Source organism: Beta vulgaris, chromosome 6 (genome assembly GCF_026745355.1).
Source record: "Beta vulgaris subsp. vulgaris cultivar EL10 chromosome 6, EL10.2, whole genome shotgun sequence".
NCBI classification, from domain to species: Eukaryota; Viridiplantae; Streptophyta; class Magnoliopsida; order Caryophyllales; family Amaranthaceae; genus Beta; species Beta vulgaris.
In genome coordinates, this window is record NC_079207.1 from 39,273,299 (window position 1) to 39,288,121 (window position 14,823).

General features: G+C 35.9%; 1 protein-coding gene across 3 annotated transcripts in view; it reads right to left on the bottom strand.

The window, feature by feature from the left end:
• Nucleotides 1-9,658, bottom strand: part of LOC104896864 (ATP-dependent DNA helicase homolog RECG, chloroplastic) — a 36,685-nt gene extending 27,027 nt beyond the window's left edge. For 2 of the 3 annotated variants that reach the window (XM_048646126.2, XM_010683652.4), the window contains exons 1-6: nucleotides 9,309-9,658; nucleotides 8,688-8,823; nucleotides 6,797-7,339; nucleotides 6,543-6,655; nucleotides 4,318-4,549; nucleotides 1,372-1,535 (exon numbers count right to left, since the gene is read on the bottom strand). In XM_048646126.2, coding sequence (XP_048502083.1) covers nucleotides 1,372-1,535; nucleotides 4,318-4,549; nucleotides 6,543-6,655; nucleotides 6,797-7,339; nucleotides 8,688-8,823; nucleotides 9,309-9,388 — 1,268 coding nt within the window. In that variant the 5' untranslated portion in view covers nucleotides 9,389-9,658. Of the gene's footprint in view, nucleotides 1-1,371; nucleotides 1,536-4,317; nucleotides 4,550-6,542; nucleotides 6,656-6,796; nucleotides 7,340-8,687; nucleotides 8,846-9,308 lie in introns of all 3 variants that reach the window. The other variant, XM_048646127.2, reaches the window with a different exon arrangement.
• Between the last annotated feature and the right edge of the window lie 5,165 nt (nucleotides 9,659-14,823).

Here is a 14,823-nt window from a genome sequence, read left to right on the forward strand (position 1 = left end):
GTAATACAGAAGTTCAATAAAAGTTTGGGTAATTATTTGAGGCCAAGAAGTTGAGGATGTTTTCAGCAAACAGTGACCAAAGCCAAGTGGCACAAACAGAAAGGCAAAATGAACCAACAAGCTGGCTCCACTCATTGTCAAAAGATTTGTCATTTCCAAATAAAAATAAAAACAAATACTTCCTCCGTATCAAATTAGATGCCACAGTTTCTAAAAACGGATGTTTCAAATTAAATGCAACACTTTCCTTCTTTCTATTTTTGGTAAAGATTTAGAGTGTGAAATTACAGATATACCCTTACTAAAACTAATTAAGCCCCCCTTAACCTAACCTAACCTAACCAACATTAAACTACCAAAACTTCACTCCCCTCTCTCTCCAATACCCACCTTGACCAACATTGACCACCCCTATTCAACAAAACCACCACCTACTGTCACTAGCACCACCCTACCACCACCTCGTTTCATCGGCACCACCTCACACAACCACCAGCAAACCACCACGAACCAATCGCAACAACCACAAAACACGACCACCACCACCAAATCCATCATGACCACCAAACCACCTCACACGACCACCACCACCAAATCCATCATGACCACCAAACCACCTCACACGACCACCAGCCAACTACCACCAACCCATCGCAACAACCGCAAAACCACAAAACACGACCACCACCACCAACCCATTCCATCGTGACCACCAAACCACCACACACGACCACCGGCCAACCACGAACCACCCATCCACCACAAAACCACCATCAAGCCACGAACTCAAACCCTAACCACCATAGAATCAGCCACACAAAAAAAATCCTCATCCCACCGACTTTAGGTGGTGGTGGAGACAGCAAAAAGGGTCGCGATGGTGGGGTTAGAGGTCCGAAATCAAAGGGGGAGGGGGTAAGAGGTCCGAAATCGAAGGGGGTGTGGGGGTGTGGGGGCGCAAGGGTGGGGGGCCTGATGGGGTGGGGGAGGCTGGGCTATTGCTGGTGGGGGAGGGGGGTTGTCGTGGCTGCTGGTGGTTGCTGGTAGTACCTCAGCGGTGATGGTGGCAGTAGTGCCTCGGTGGTGGTGTAGTCTTTGTGGTGATGGTAGTCTCCGTGGTGGTGGTGATGGTAATCTTGTGCCCCATTCCACTCCTTTTTTAGTTTTTTGGCCCACTTTCTCTCCCCTTATTAACATAACCACATGCTAAACTTTTGCATTAATCTTACCTTAAGAAATTTTGTTTAGGAGTCTGTGTTAAGGGAATTGTTGCATTTAATTTGATACGGAGGACGTACATTGGAGAAACTTAACCAAAAATGATACAAAAATCAGAGAGCACAAAGAAAAAAGCAATAAGCAGCAAAGAACCTTGTCATAATGTCCCTGAAGAATTGAGGTTTGAGGCTACCCTTTGAAGGATATATAGGATATGGTCTACCGTTCATAGGAACAGATGGATCATCTTCATTTTCAATTAGATCCAGGCTATACTCTTTCATTTCATAGTGATCTTCCTTAGAGGTGCCTCTCACCTGCAGCAATGAGCTTTAAGTAATTCACAGAAAATACACATCAAACCAGAAACAAGTGTAATGCATAACAATGCACCCACATCTATGATCATTCATTACTCTAATAATACATGGCAAACCAGAATCCAGGAAAATAGAATTTAAAGCAGTTAAGTATAGCTGGAGGATTTGTTAAAGTAAATGATAACGATTATTTTGCTGCAGCTAGAGCACAGGACGTTCTCAGTCCCCTTTATTGCTGATGACAGGGTAAGGGAACGAGGCTAGTCCTGCAAATGAACCTCAAATTCAAATAGCAGATAACGACCTTGTCTTGCTTTTTTTAGACTATCAGATAACATAAATAGTGAAAGGGATGTGTTCCAACTAAATTAAAAGAAGATCTCAAAATGTATAAGTCTTAACAGGCTAAAGTCTTGTTCAATTACTAGTGTAGCGTTCTAATACTACTTGGTTTCTTTTACGCCATTACTAGCAAACCATGGTCTAGCTTGAGCTTGAGTTTAATGGGAATATTTATTGCCAAAGAACCCAAGAAGATAGAGAGAGAGAGAGAGAGAGAGAGAGAGAGAGAGAGAGAGAGAGAGAGAGAGAGAGAGAGAGTGAGTTAACTTTAATCCTTCCCCCCAAGCCCCACTTCTTCATCCTCACCTCGAAAGCTGCCCCTCTTCCCTCTCGACCCTTCCTCCATACTCCCTCCAGGCCTCCACCTTCTTCTTTTGTTTGTTTCTCTTCATTGCCATCCTTTCTACATATAGATCTACTTGAAAGAGAATGCAAAAATTATCTGCTATTTTTTCATATTACTTGATTTATTGGGCTGAATTCGATTCTACGAAAGCATGCTCAGTAGAATTTGATTCAAACTCAGAATCCCAATACAATTAATTTTTTATGGCCTTCAACATTGGAGCTTGGATTGTCTTCAACAATTGAATAATTGAATTGGAGAGCGAATGATGTTGGGAAGATATGGAATATGGAGAATTTACTGTGGCTCTAACAGGCAATAGCTCACAAGATTTACTACACCGACAATAAAGAAATAGATTATCATAAAATAAAGGCAAAATTGGCATCAACACCACAAATTATGGCGCGGGTGCACCTGGCACACCAACTTTGACTAGTAGCCATCATACCCAAACTATTGGCCTTGGTGCAAGGAGTGTCATAAATGATGCCTGAGCTAACTTTTCTCGACACATGTTCACATGACGTAGGCTTCTAATCAATGAAAAAATAGGATAAATGAAAGAAAAAGGGGAAAATGGGAAGAAAACTAACATTGATTCCCCACCGTTGGCAAGAATGTAAGATCCAGCGTCATTTATGACATTTGCTGCACCCAAGCCAATAGTTTGAGGTGTTTCGGCTACTAGTCAAAGTTAGTGGTGTTGGGTGCACTCCACGCCATAGTTTGTGGTGTTGAGGCTAATTTTGCATAAAATAAAAAGCAAGTTAATTATGGTGTGTACATAAGGAGAAAAGGGTAATATATATAGTCTTTGAGTTGGATAAAAAAAAATTGAACTACCCTGACTCATCCAAAACAGCCAAAAGAGGAAAGCATTTCAAGTTTTAACTATTTAAAGACAGAGAAAGCATTTTAGAAAGACACCTAACAACATAGATTCAAGCTGAAGAGACCATACAAGGTAGCGTATGCTGATATTCATGGCTCTTTTGCACGTTCCTTCATCTATCTTCAGGCATATTTTTACAACTAGATTTTTTTAACTTTACCAAAATATTCTAACACCAGAAGAAGAGAACCTAGGTAGCAAAGATAACGAAAAATGAAATTCATCTATGGTTGTTCAAGACTCACCTCCACAATACATGAATTTTACCTGATAAGTTAAGCAATAGATGCTAGAGAGCTACCTCTATTTATTGCAGGCCAATGAGCACATTGAATGATTAGCAAATTTTTGACTTCTAGCAATTTGCTTTATTATGATCAGGAGATATATCATTGATTAGAAGAAATTAGCATTCACGAAGGAAAGGGAGGCAAAAAGTCCCGAGTAGAGACTAAGAATGCCACAAAGGAGAATTTCATGATATATACATGATGACATAAAAAGGATAGTCCAAGATAACCCCATGAACATGACTCCACAAAGAAGCTAGATTACTTGCAAATCTGCCTGCTATCTACAGCAAATCCAATCTCAACTCATAAGAAATAAACATACTACTGCAAATATACTCTATAAAGTTTAAGAAAAAGACATTCTACCCTACATAAGCTCCTCAAGACTTCCGAGCCATGTCAAGGTTCACAATTTGTCTAATCATCCAAAGCACTAGTCCTGCAGTCCTGCTAGAACTTTTCAGGTAAGTCAACATATGACCAGACCTAATAACGGATGCTTCTGCATTAGCATCAATCACCATGTCAAACAAACAGATGACAAGACAAATATATGGAAATAAAAAGGCCAAAAACCTTGTTGCAAAATCACTTTCATCCTTAAAAAAAGAAAAGTTATGATTTTATCTATTTATTCCATATTTTCTTAGTCAACAAAGCATGTCCTAAACTTAAAATTAGGGAGGAGGATTTATCTCTTTCAAAGAAACTAATTAGCAAACATGAAACTATGTTCTCTCATCGCAATGACACAAGGCTCAAAAACAGCACATACATACGGAAGTCCAGAGGTACTCAATTCAGAAAAAGAAAGGGACAACTGCAAGAGAATAGTCATTTCTTAGAGATGTCAAGTTTATTGATAGCATACAAAATAAATTGGAAATCCAACTGATACCTTACCTTGCCACTAACACACACAATATCACCTTCAATATGCTTTTTCTCGACACACCGAAGAAAACCTTGACTAGTAAAACGAGTGCCACGGAAAAATTTCTTCAGATGTATATATATTATCTTCTTTCCTTCACCCTTAATGCCGTCTTGTTCAACTTCGTCAATTGCTACAAGATCAACCTTACCACAAACTACCACCTCCAAAAACGATAGGGAGTAGCTAGCTTTTATGGCCCTGCACGTAATAGAAAGCTCTTGATCCAATGAACATAAGAAAAGGAATTATGAGTAGCTTGTCCTCTATTAACATCCACACACACACACGTGCGCGCGCGCACATACATATACACACACGTGCGCGCGCGCACATATGACATATGGAAGAGATACGGTTAAGAGGATTTGGAAAAGAAAAGGATGAGAATGATATATATGCCTCTTTAGAGTTAAAGCAATTCGTACTTAGTTACATAACTTCTCATGTAACGTTAAACATAATAATTTTCGAGTTAAATAATGACAAAAAATAATTAAATTCCTTTCATTTTTCTAGGTTAGAAGGACATCGCTTGTCAATTAGACTTATCCAATGCACAACGTTGACAATAAATATCTTTTTATCTATTAAAAAGATTATCATAAACTATATTTTGAAACTACACATTGGCATGAATTTGACAAGATCTCACATGACCATGGTATTATATAGTGGTGGGAATTCAGGGCCAAAGTTTGTAAAGTTTGACTTTAAAAATGCAAGTATTCTTTTGGAGTAAAGGAAGTATGTATAAAGAGATGAACATAGCTTTTTTATGAGAACCATCTTCATCCCCTATTCATTATTTTGATTGGAAACTAAAGATCCTAAAGAAGATTAAGAACTTTGCGAGATCAACTCAAATGGATACACATAACACTCAGGATATATTACATTGTAGATCCGGAAAATGTGTTTGCTGTGAGTATTTTGAGCATAGGGAAATGCATATGTGTATCTTTGCATGTCTTTTGTGTTTTGTGCACCTACAAAGATAATACTGCTACTAACAAAGTGTAGAACTACTTATAATATTAATGATACCGGCAATAATAGTAATAGCTACAGGAAAATGTAAAATACAGTCCTATGATATGAACAAGCATTAAGCTTATTCACCATGGTAAACATTTTAATTTAATGATAACGAATGATATTATCATGAATTTCCATAATCTTATTTGTTTAAGATATGTAGAATTGTCTGATAAAATATTTTGGTCTAATTTGAGGGGGGCGGGGAGAAAATCTCACTCATTCTCCATTATTCCACTGATTTGGTTAGCTATATCTTCTCTGTCCTCTTACTCATTTTCCATACTTTCTCTGGAACCAAACAAAGGAAAATCAATCAATCTAGTATTGAGTTTTTATGGAAAATAGTCTTCATGGAAAACCACTTTCCATAAAAAATGTTTTTCATCCAACCAAACACACCCATAGAAAAAGATATTAGAAGAGGAAAGATGAATATTCGTATCTTTGTATTAACTCTTTCATGAACACCTACAAAGATGCGCATATTCATCTCCTTTTCTTTTATCCAAATTCATGTGGAAATCAAAGGCCCTAAAGAAGCTTAAGACCTCTGGGAGGATGGCCCAATTGAATAGACATAACAGTCATGATACGACAAACTATAGATAGGGGGACAAGAAGTGCACTTCCCTTGCAGCACATGTTTTGTGCTTAGAGAGCTGGCTTGTTAAAATTAGAACAGATTGTTTAAGATTACACAGTCCAGCGGGTCTGTTCACAATCTGTCAATAAATGTGCAGACCACAATGCAAATTCACGGAGAAAAACTGTGACAAGGTCACTTTCAGACACTTTTTGCAAAGGCTATCCCATGGATATTTGCACTGTTCCAAGAATGTGTATAAATTCTCAAAAAAAATCACACTTTGAGAGTATGCTTTTCCCAAACAGCATGCTTCCAGAAAGAAAACTCACAACTTTGAAAGAAATAATTTTTTATACTCAATATATGGTCAGACATGAATACTAGGGACATAGTTAACCATAGCTCAAAAACATAGCATGCTTCCATCACAAAGATCATTCAACAGAATAATAATTTGAAAGCTATAAGGTAGCTCAAATATGAACAACAAGCAGATACTGGATTCCTTCTTGCTTCCCAAGCACATCATAGCACCAAAAGCAACTGATATTGGTAAAGTCAACATACCTGGAAGACAAAACCCTCCCAACAAAAATCAAGTACTGGCCATCCTCAATTCCCATATTTAGATTTTGTAGATCAGCATAGGTACGAGGAAAGTGGTGCAACAATTTGCGCAACTACATAGCGGGAAAGATAAAATCTGAGTTAAAAAGGAATATATGATATATAAAATGGTGACCCTCATAGTTCTGCTAGACTAGCAGAAGATATTCCTGTGAGGACTAACAGAGGAAATTCTCTATGACAACTAAGCGCACCGTATGGAAATCACAGTCTTCCAGCTGACGAGTTTGCCTTTTGCTCAATCCCTCTATGAAGCTAATAGGCTTGTCAAGAATCAACCGAGATAACTTGTCCTTCTCAAGCACCATTGGAGGAGCTGGAGATTCTCCAGAACCTGGAAAACCGAATTGCTGATCTTCCATACCATCAGACTGAGTTTGGAATGGTGAAGGAAAAGAAACTTCTTCACATGAGGAACTCATATTTGGAACCTTGTAATTAAGAGAAGGGCCCATTTCTGTAAGAGTTTCCGGAATCATCCACTTCCCTTCTGTCAGGATAGGTTGAAATTCTTCAGAGCTTAGAACTGGAGAATAAGTCCTTATTTGAGAATGCCAAGCAGAATCATTGTACAGTTCCACCGGGGGTGAGCTTCCAATGATGATGGATGGAAATATTTTGCACATGATGGAAACATCAAAGGTGTCTAACCCATCTTTTAAAACCACACCTGATTCTTTCTGACTTCTTCCATTTACTAAACCATCAAGTTTACTGTACCCTAACATAACAGAAACCTGTACGAGAATATGAAAACAAAAAATGCATCCATAAAGAGCATACATATAGCCAAAAATCAAGGAAATCAACATATGAGAAAAAAGAAGCTCAATTTAATGCCAACATAGATTTATTATGTCCTGGAAACTCTGTCAAAAGCCAACTAAACACCAAAGCATAGCAGGCTGTAAGCAGAAATAATCACACGTCAAAGCAAACGAAGCACTTATAATCGTGCCTAGAAATCTATAATTGACAAGTGATGATCCAACTGAAGCACATGGCTCGAACTACGGAAAAGCCACATAAAAGAGACATGTAAATCTAGCATGACATGACTAAGCCTTCAAAATATTCTAGATACTTTTTCTTGAGTACATAGAGCAAAGCCCTGAAATAAAGATCTTCAGATAAATACGTGATATAAAAATTTATATAAAATATAAGGGTTGTTTCATATTACAAGAGAAAGAAGATGGTCACAACATTAGGGAACCCAATATCTTCAAAGTTAAAGATGGAGACAAGGCAAATAACAAAACTTATCCAACCAATATCAAGAGTAATATTGTAGACATACAATGATACAAGTACAGAATCATGTGACTGTAGGTATGTGTGCGTTACTGAAGAGAGAGATAGAGAAACATGAGAACACATACATACACAGATATGTATACATAGACATGTGCTTGCGTGTATTTTTCTTTGCAATTGGTCCATCATAGTACTAGCCAGACAATCCAATGTTCACAATTTGGTCCCAAACAAACTCCTCGAGTATTCCTAGCAATTGGACAGTAACAAGTAAATCCAATTCAAACTTGAAGTTAACCATTTATGTGTTTTTACTACCCAACACTATGATATAAATGGAAGCCTACACTTAAAGGACCAATTTGGCCATTTATGCACAAAATGAACCAAAACCCAAAAAAAAAACCCTCAAGTAAGTCCCAAAAGTAAATGGTGCATCCCACAAGACCTCACAACCATTATTGTTTTTAAGAATTCTACCATTCCTCTCTAGCCACAAAACCAAAGAATCGAAAAGCAAATTAACCTCAAACGAACAATTCCAACCTCATACAGATACTCATACCTCCCAACTCTTAAGATTTACCGAACTATTTACCGTCGATAGTCACTAATACATCCTTGACAAAATTATACGCCCCCTACAATAGTCTCCACTTCAGTTTGCAAGGACTCTAAGGCAAATTCAAGTTTAATCAGGAAAAAAGCAGATGTAAATACAATCATGTTCAGATAATAAAAAACAAAATGCAGGAAAATATCCATAAGTCCATAAATTCAATAAGAAACTAACTAACCAAACAAACACAAACTTGACAATTACTTAACCTTATCAAGATACTTAGAACGATCAGAAATACTTCCAGCACCATAACTGTCCACTTCCTCAACTAGCTTTTCCGCCACCTTATGCTTTGATCTGTAGCAAAATTTCGATATCTTCGAAACCAATATCTGATTATATCTGCATAAATTCAACAACAAATCTACTCTCACAAATCATCTTATACTATCATTTTTGAAAGTAAGGGGAAACTAAAAAAGAAAGGACATTAAGGCTCCGTTTGGTAGGGCGTAAAACGTTTTCCCGGAAAACTGTTTTCCTCTATTTTCAGTTTTACATTGTTTGGTTGGCAAAAGAGTGTAAAACCATTTTCCCTTGGGGTAAAATTACTCTCCCAATGATGGAAAACCATTTTCCTTTCAAAATGAGTGGAAAACTATTTTCCTTATCTTTCTTGTACACTCCTCTCCCTACCTCCTTACTTTCCCTTCCATTTTCCTTTCATTTCATCATTTTTCTTACATCAAACCAAATAATGGAAAACTAATTTTAGAATTGTGTTTTCCATTGTAAATTGTTTTCTATGAAAATCATTTTACACTGAAAATGTTTTACGCTCTACCAAACGGAGCCTAAGAAAAAAAAAACAAGAAAAATAATAATACCTCATTTTTCTTCTCAAAAGTTTCTGATAACCTCCTTCAGCTTCAAAGGATATTGCGATTCTAAAATTGAAAGTTAACATCGTCTGAATGTCACTCAATTGAAAAAAGGCAGAATTTTGCAGTGAGCTATTAGCAAACAATAGGTCGACGAAAAGAGCATTTTAGTTGGCAAAATAACTATAAATTGTTGTGGCGTTAGTGAGAAGATTCTGATTTGTGCACCCAAAAAACTGCTGCCGAGGAGATAAAAACGATATTTTTTGTTCTCTTTGCAAATTAATTCGATGGAGACTTCATTCACATGAACCAAAAGAAACTACTCTTGTATAGTTGTATCGGAGAAATGCATAACACAACTGTTTTGTATGGTAAGGCCGGGTTAACATGTAGATATTTTTAAGGTCGGGTCTCCCCAACTTATTTTCAGTTCAATTCAGTTTAATTCAGTTTAATTGATAATAAAACAATGATCATTATGATTGTCATTATTATTATTACTACTATTATTATTACTATTGTAAATATTAATATCATGATTACAATTATTATTATTGTTATTATTATTCCTATTACTATTGCTTTTAATATTATTTTTATTAAAAAAATTTAAAACAAAAATGAAAAAAAGAAAGTCGGAATCGGAATACGAATGAAATCAAAAAGGCCCTCATTAGGGATAATAATAATGATAATAATATTATTATTTTAATATTGCTAATTATTATTTTGCTAATACTTTTTTCTATATGATTCCAATAGCTATATCGAAATGATAATTCAAGTCTAAGAAGTACACATTTCAATAATATTTGTCATTGTTTAAAAGTACAAACTTTTTAATAGATGACAACACTAATATTATTAATAATAACAACAATAATACTTGTCATTGTTGAAATGAAAAAAAATACACGTTTTGATAGTTGAATTACTAGCCAAAATAATAATATTATCGAACATTAAGTAGTTTTCATAATCGGTTAATTCTTCATCTTCTTCTTGTCCAAAAATTTGTTTCATTATCTCGGGATTATTCTCCATTGACACCCATATTTCTTCAGTTATTTGTTATCGTACACTATCCATAGTCATTTTTCTGTTATCATATTACATATTATGATCAACTCTTTGTTCTATGACTTCTATTTGGTATGTGAAAGGAATACATAGATCATGTAAACGAATAAATTATGTAGGGTAAAAACAAGCTACAATAATTTTCAACTGATTAGACTCGTCCATTTACGACATCGATTTTAGAACCTTCCACCTATTTTTGAGAACCGCAAAAACCCTCTCAATTACATTTCGACAAGAAAAATGTCGGTAATTGAATTGCTCATACATTCCCTGTGGTGGAGTCCCTCTTCTAAAGTCAAGCAAATGGTACCTCAACCCAGGTACTAGTTATGGACTCAAGTACCCGAGTGTATTAGAATACGCTGAATCGGCTACATAGTATTTCCCTGTACAACAATCATAATGTTAGTTTGTGAAAGTGTCAGGAAAATTTTCCAATATTATTCATGGCAATATAAGTTAGCTAGTACCAGAAGGTGGATGAGGGAATCCCATTCTAGCATCTCCTAAGCTTCGCATCCATACATTTGTATCGTGTGCACTCCCTCCGTATCCCATATTGATGTGAGTAACCAACATGTTAAGTGAACACACAACCATCGCATTCCATGTTTTGTCCCCGTGACAATCTCTAAATGTCTTGCCTACATCATCTGTAACAACTGATTGTATAAGGGTACCATCTATGGCACCAACACAATCCTAATAACAAAAGTATATATCGTCACTACATTGAGATTATACGTGTTGATATTAGATTATGTTAATTACTAATAAATGTCATCGAATGTAGGATAAGCACCTTAAAGAAAGGTCAATCTATATTTGATGTTGCTTTGAATTTTAGGAGGTGCTTATACATCTACCAGCTACTAGGAGTTGTTGTTCTATATTTCGATATTCTAATTTTGTTTGTCAAGTTATTAGTTTATCTGTTTATTATGGACTACTGCATCTATCTCACAATAATATATTATTATTTAATAATTTATTATTATTTTATTTAATAACTTATTATTATTAATAAATCTTTATTATTAATTTAATAATATTATATTATATTATTATCACTACTATTAGTTATAATTTAATTCAGTTTCGTTTCAATCAGTTCAGTTCAGTTCAGTTCAAATCAGTTGTTTTATGCCAAAGAGAACATGCCCTTAGAGGAAGGCAATGATAAGTAGTGTTATCAGTTTGGTTGAAAACAATTGGTTAAATTGTCAATTGAACTGAACAAAACGAACTGAATAGACCAATAATTGAAAATTGAAATAATAAAAATAATGTCAATTGAACTAAAATGAATTGTAGTTAACTGAACTTAAACTGAACCGAAAACCAATTAAATTGAAATTAACTTCATATAAAATTATTTTTAACAACTGAAGTGAACTGAAAGGTGAATTGAATTCAGCTGAAAATGGTTTCAACCTATCTAAACTAAACAAAATTAAACTAAACCAGACCATTTCAAACTGAACATAATCAAACCGTTTCACCATTTTACACAAAACTGAATCAAACTATTTCAATCCGTAACAACTAATTATCTAATTTTATTTATTTTTCCTAAATCATTTACGAAGAGTTCAACTCTCGTCTTATCTGTGGACAATTTGAGATGACACATTCATCTCTAGGAACTGATAAAATAAACAAATTCCTCTAATATATGTAACTTTGAATTTTATAAAAACACATTAAATATGAAATAATAAATATGCGAATTTGTTTTAAACAATTTATAGCTAACAAATTGCTTTTATATAATAATTAAATGAATAAAAAAATGTATTTCATACCAATTTAAGTTTTAAAAAATAAGAAATACTTTTATGAGTTTCTAAATAAATAAGAACAAAAATACAATGATAGATCATTCGAAAAAAATCATATAACCTTAGACCTCCCATTTAAAGGAAAAAAATATATGCTAATATAAGCATATTACACATGGATAACTCATATGATGTTCAGGAGAGCATCTTGATCAAACATGGTGAACTAGTGGTCGTTGGGCTTATGTATGCGCCGCAACCTGATGATACATCAAACTAATCCAACAAAAATAATCCAATTTCAGCTTCACAAACCAAGCTCATAGTTAACAAATAAGATATTTACTGCGAAAAGTTGAGAGAACCCAATGATTTATATACAACTATTGTAGGAAAGGAAAAAAACACCTATAACAAGAATTTAAGAACAAGTGTAAGATTAGTTTCTTTAATGGTGATTGATTTTGAAGCTTTAATCTCAACTGAAAAGTCCTGATTACTAAAGGCGCGAGATAACCAACTGACCAATTATGTGATAAGATCCATTCACACACTTGCACCATCACATTGGACAGTATAATTGTCAATGTATATAGTATGATAGTCCTGCTTGTAATTGTAACTCGAACGAACAAATGGACATAGTTAGTAGGCAGTATTGCGGAGAAATAGAAAGAAAAAAGAAAAAGTTATGGAGTATATACCATTTTATTTATTTACTTATTTTAAGGGGGGAAAAGCAAGCTAGATTAACTAAGGACAAATTGTCCAACAATACATAGGATGTCACCTCCGGAAGGGAGTGGTTTTCCCAAGTCTGTTCAGCACGAAAATGAACTAGCCTTGCTAAGTGGTGGCTGATAACGAAATTCCTATCACGTTAAACATGTGACCAAGCAATAGACTTAAAGGAAGTACAAGAAGTTAAAATCTCATGAAGGATAATATCAAGGTCCGAGAGAAAGAGAGCATTCTTGGAAAGGCGATTAATAACCACTTGGCAATCCGACTCTAGAATAACATCATCATAACCAAAGGACATGCCTAACCAAAATAGCCATAACTATGCCTTTAGCCTCCGCAATTTTGGGACTCCAAAAAGATTTCAACTGTAGCACAATAGAGAATAGCACTCTACCACTAGAGTCACATCCAATAACACCCAAACTAATCCAGCCTGCATCAGCACAGGAGGCATCAATGTTGAGCTTAACTATGCCTGGTGGGGGGGGGGGGTTGCCAAGTCTTCGCACTTGGTCTGAAAGCTGCAACAACATGACTATAAACGTAAGCAGTGTTTGAACCATATTCATCAACCAATCTGGTCACTTGGTCAACCAGAATTTTGTTAGGAGTACATTGTTGTTGAAAAACCCAACAATTCCTCTCACACCAAAGGCACCAAGCAAGAAAAGTCCCTCTGATTACTTTCTTCCTATCCAACATCCTCCAACTCTCCACTAATTCACACATTGTCATACTCGAAGCACGGGTGCACATCTCAACACACCCCCACTCTACCCCAAACATCAAGCACCCGAGGGCACTAAAAAATTGCGTGGGAAGAAGATTCAACGGCACCATAGCACCATGGGCACACATCATCATCAATAAGATGGCGAAATTAAAGAAGAGAGCGAGCAAGAAGAGAATTAGTGCATCAATGCAAAAGAAAATGCATAACCTTGGGACTAGCTTCTATGCTCCAAATATAAACCTATGCTTGATGAAACGAGTCAAAATTGCCTCCTTTCCTAAGCATGTACGTTGTTTTCACGGAATAATGCTCATTCTTAGTGAGAGCCCATGTTAACTCATCTTCATGATTCAAACTACTCATGGGGATAGCTAGAATGCTCTCAACATCTCTCTCTTGAAAGCTTTCTTCTATTAAACTCACTTTCCACTCATGGGTTCGGGAGTCAATATATGAGATCGCTCACTTTCTCCACCCCTTCTTTCGGTTCACTCATAATGAAAACCCCCCTTGTCACTAGCAACCCACGAATTGGACCATACACGAATTTTTTCACCACTTACCACTCTCCAAATACACCCTTGTTTCAATAGAGCCTTCAAACTCCAAACACTTTTCCAAGAGTAACTACATGAGTAACCCATAGATGCTGCAAGAAAATTACAGTTAGGAAAATACTTGGCCTTCATAACTCACCCAAATAAAGAATGTGGAGCACGTATGAGACGCCAAGCTTGACGTCCTAGGAGAGCATCATTAAAAACACTTAGATAATTGAAACCCATTCCACCAAAGCATTTCATTGTACACATAAAGTCCCAATTTTTCCAATGAATCTTCCTTTGAGAATCCGAGCTACCCCACCAAAATCGGGACATCAATGAACGAATTCATTAAAGAATCACACTTGGGATTTTGTACACACCCATAAGGTATGTTGGAATTGCTTGGATGATAGATTTGGGTAAAATTTCCTTCCTCGCTTGAGATAGTAACTTCTATGTCCACCCTTGGAGTTTCTTCCGAATTCTATCAAGTAGTGAATCAAAAATGGCTTTTTTCAATCGACCACCAATAGAAGGGATACCAAGGTATGTTTCTCAACTTGCCGCATCTTCAATATCACGCCAAAACATCTTTTTGTTCAGTACTAACTCCTTTGCTAAAAGAAACTTTT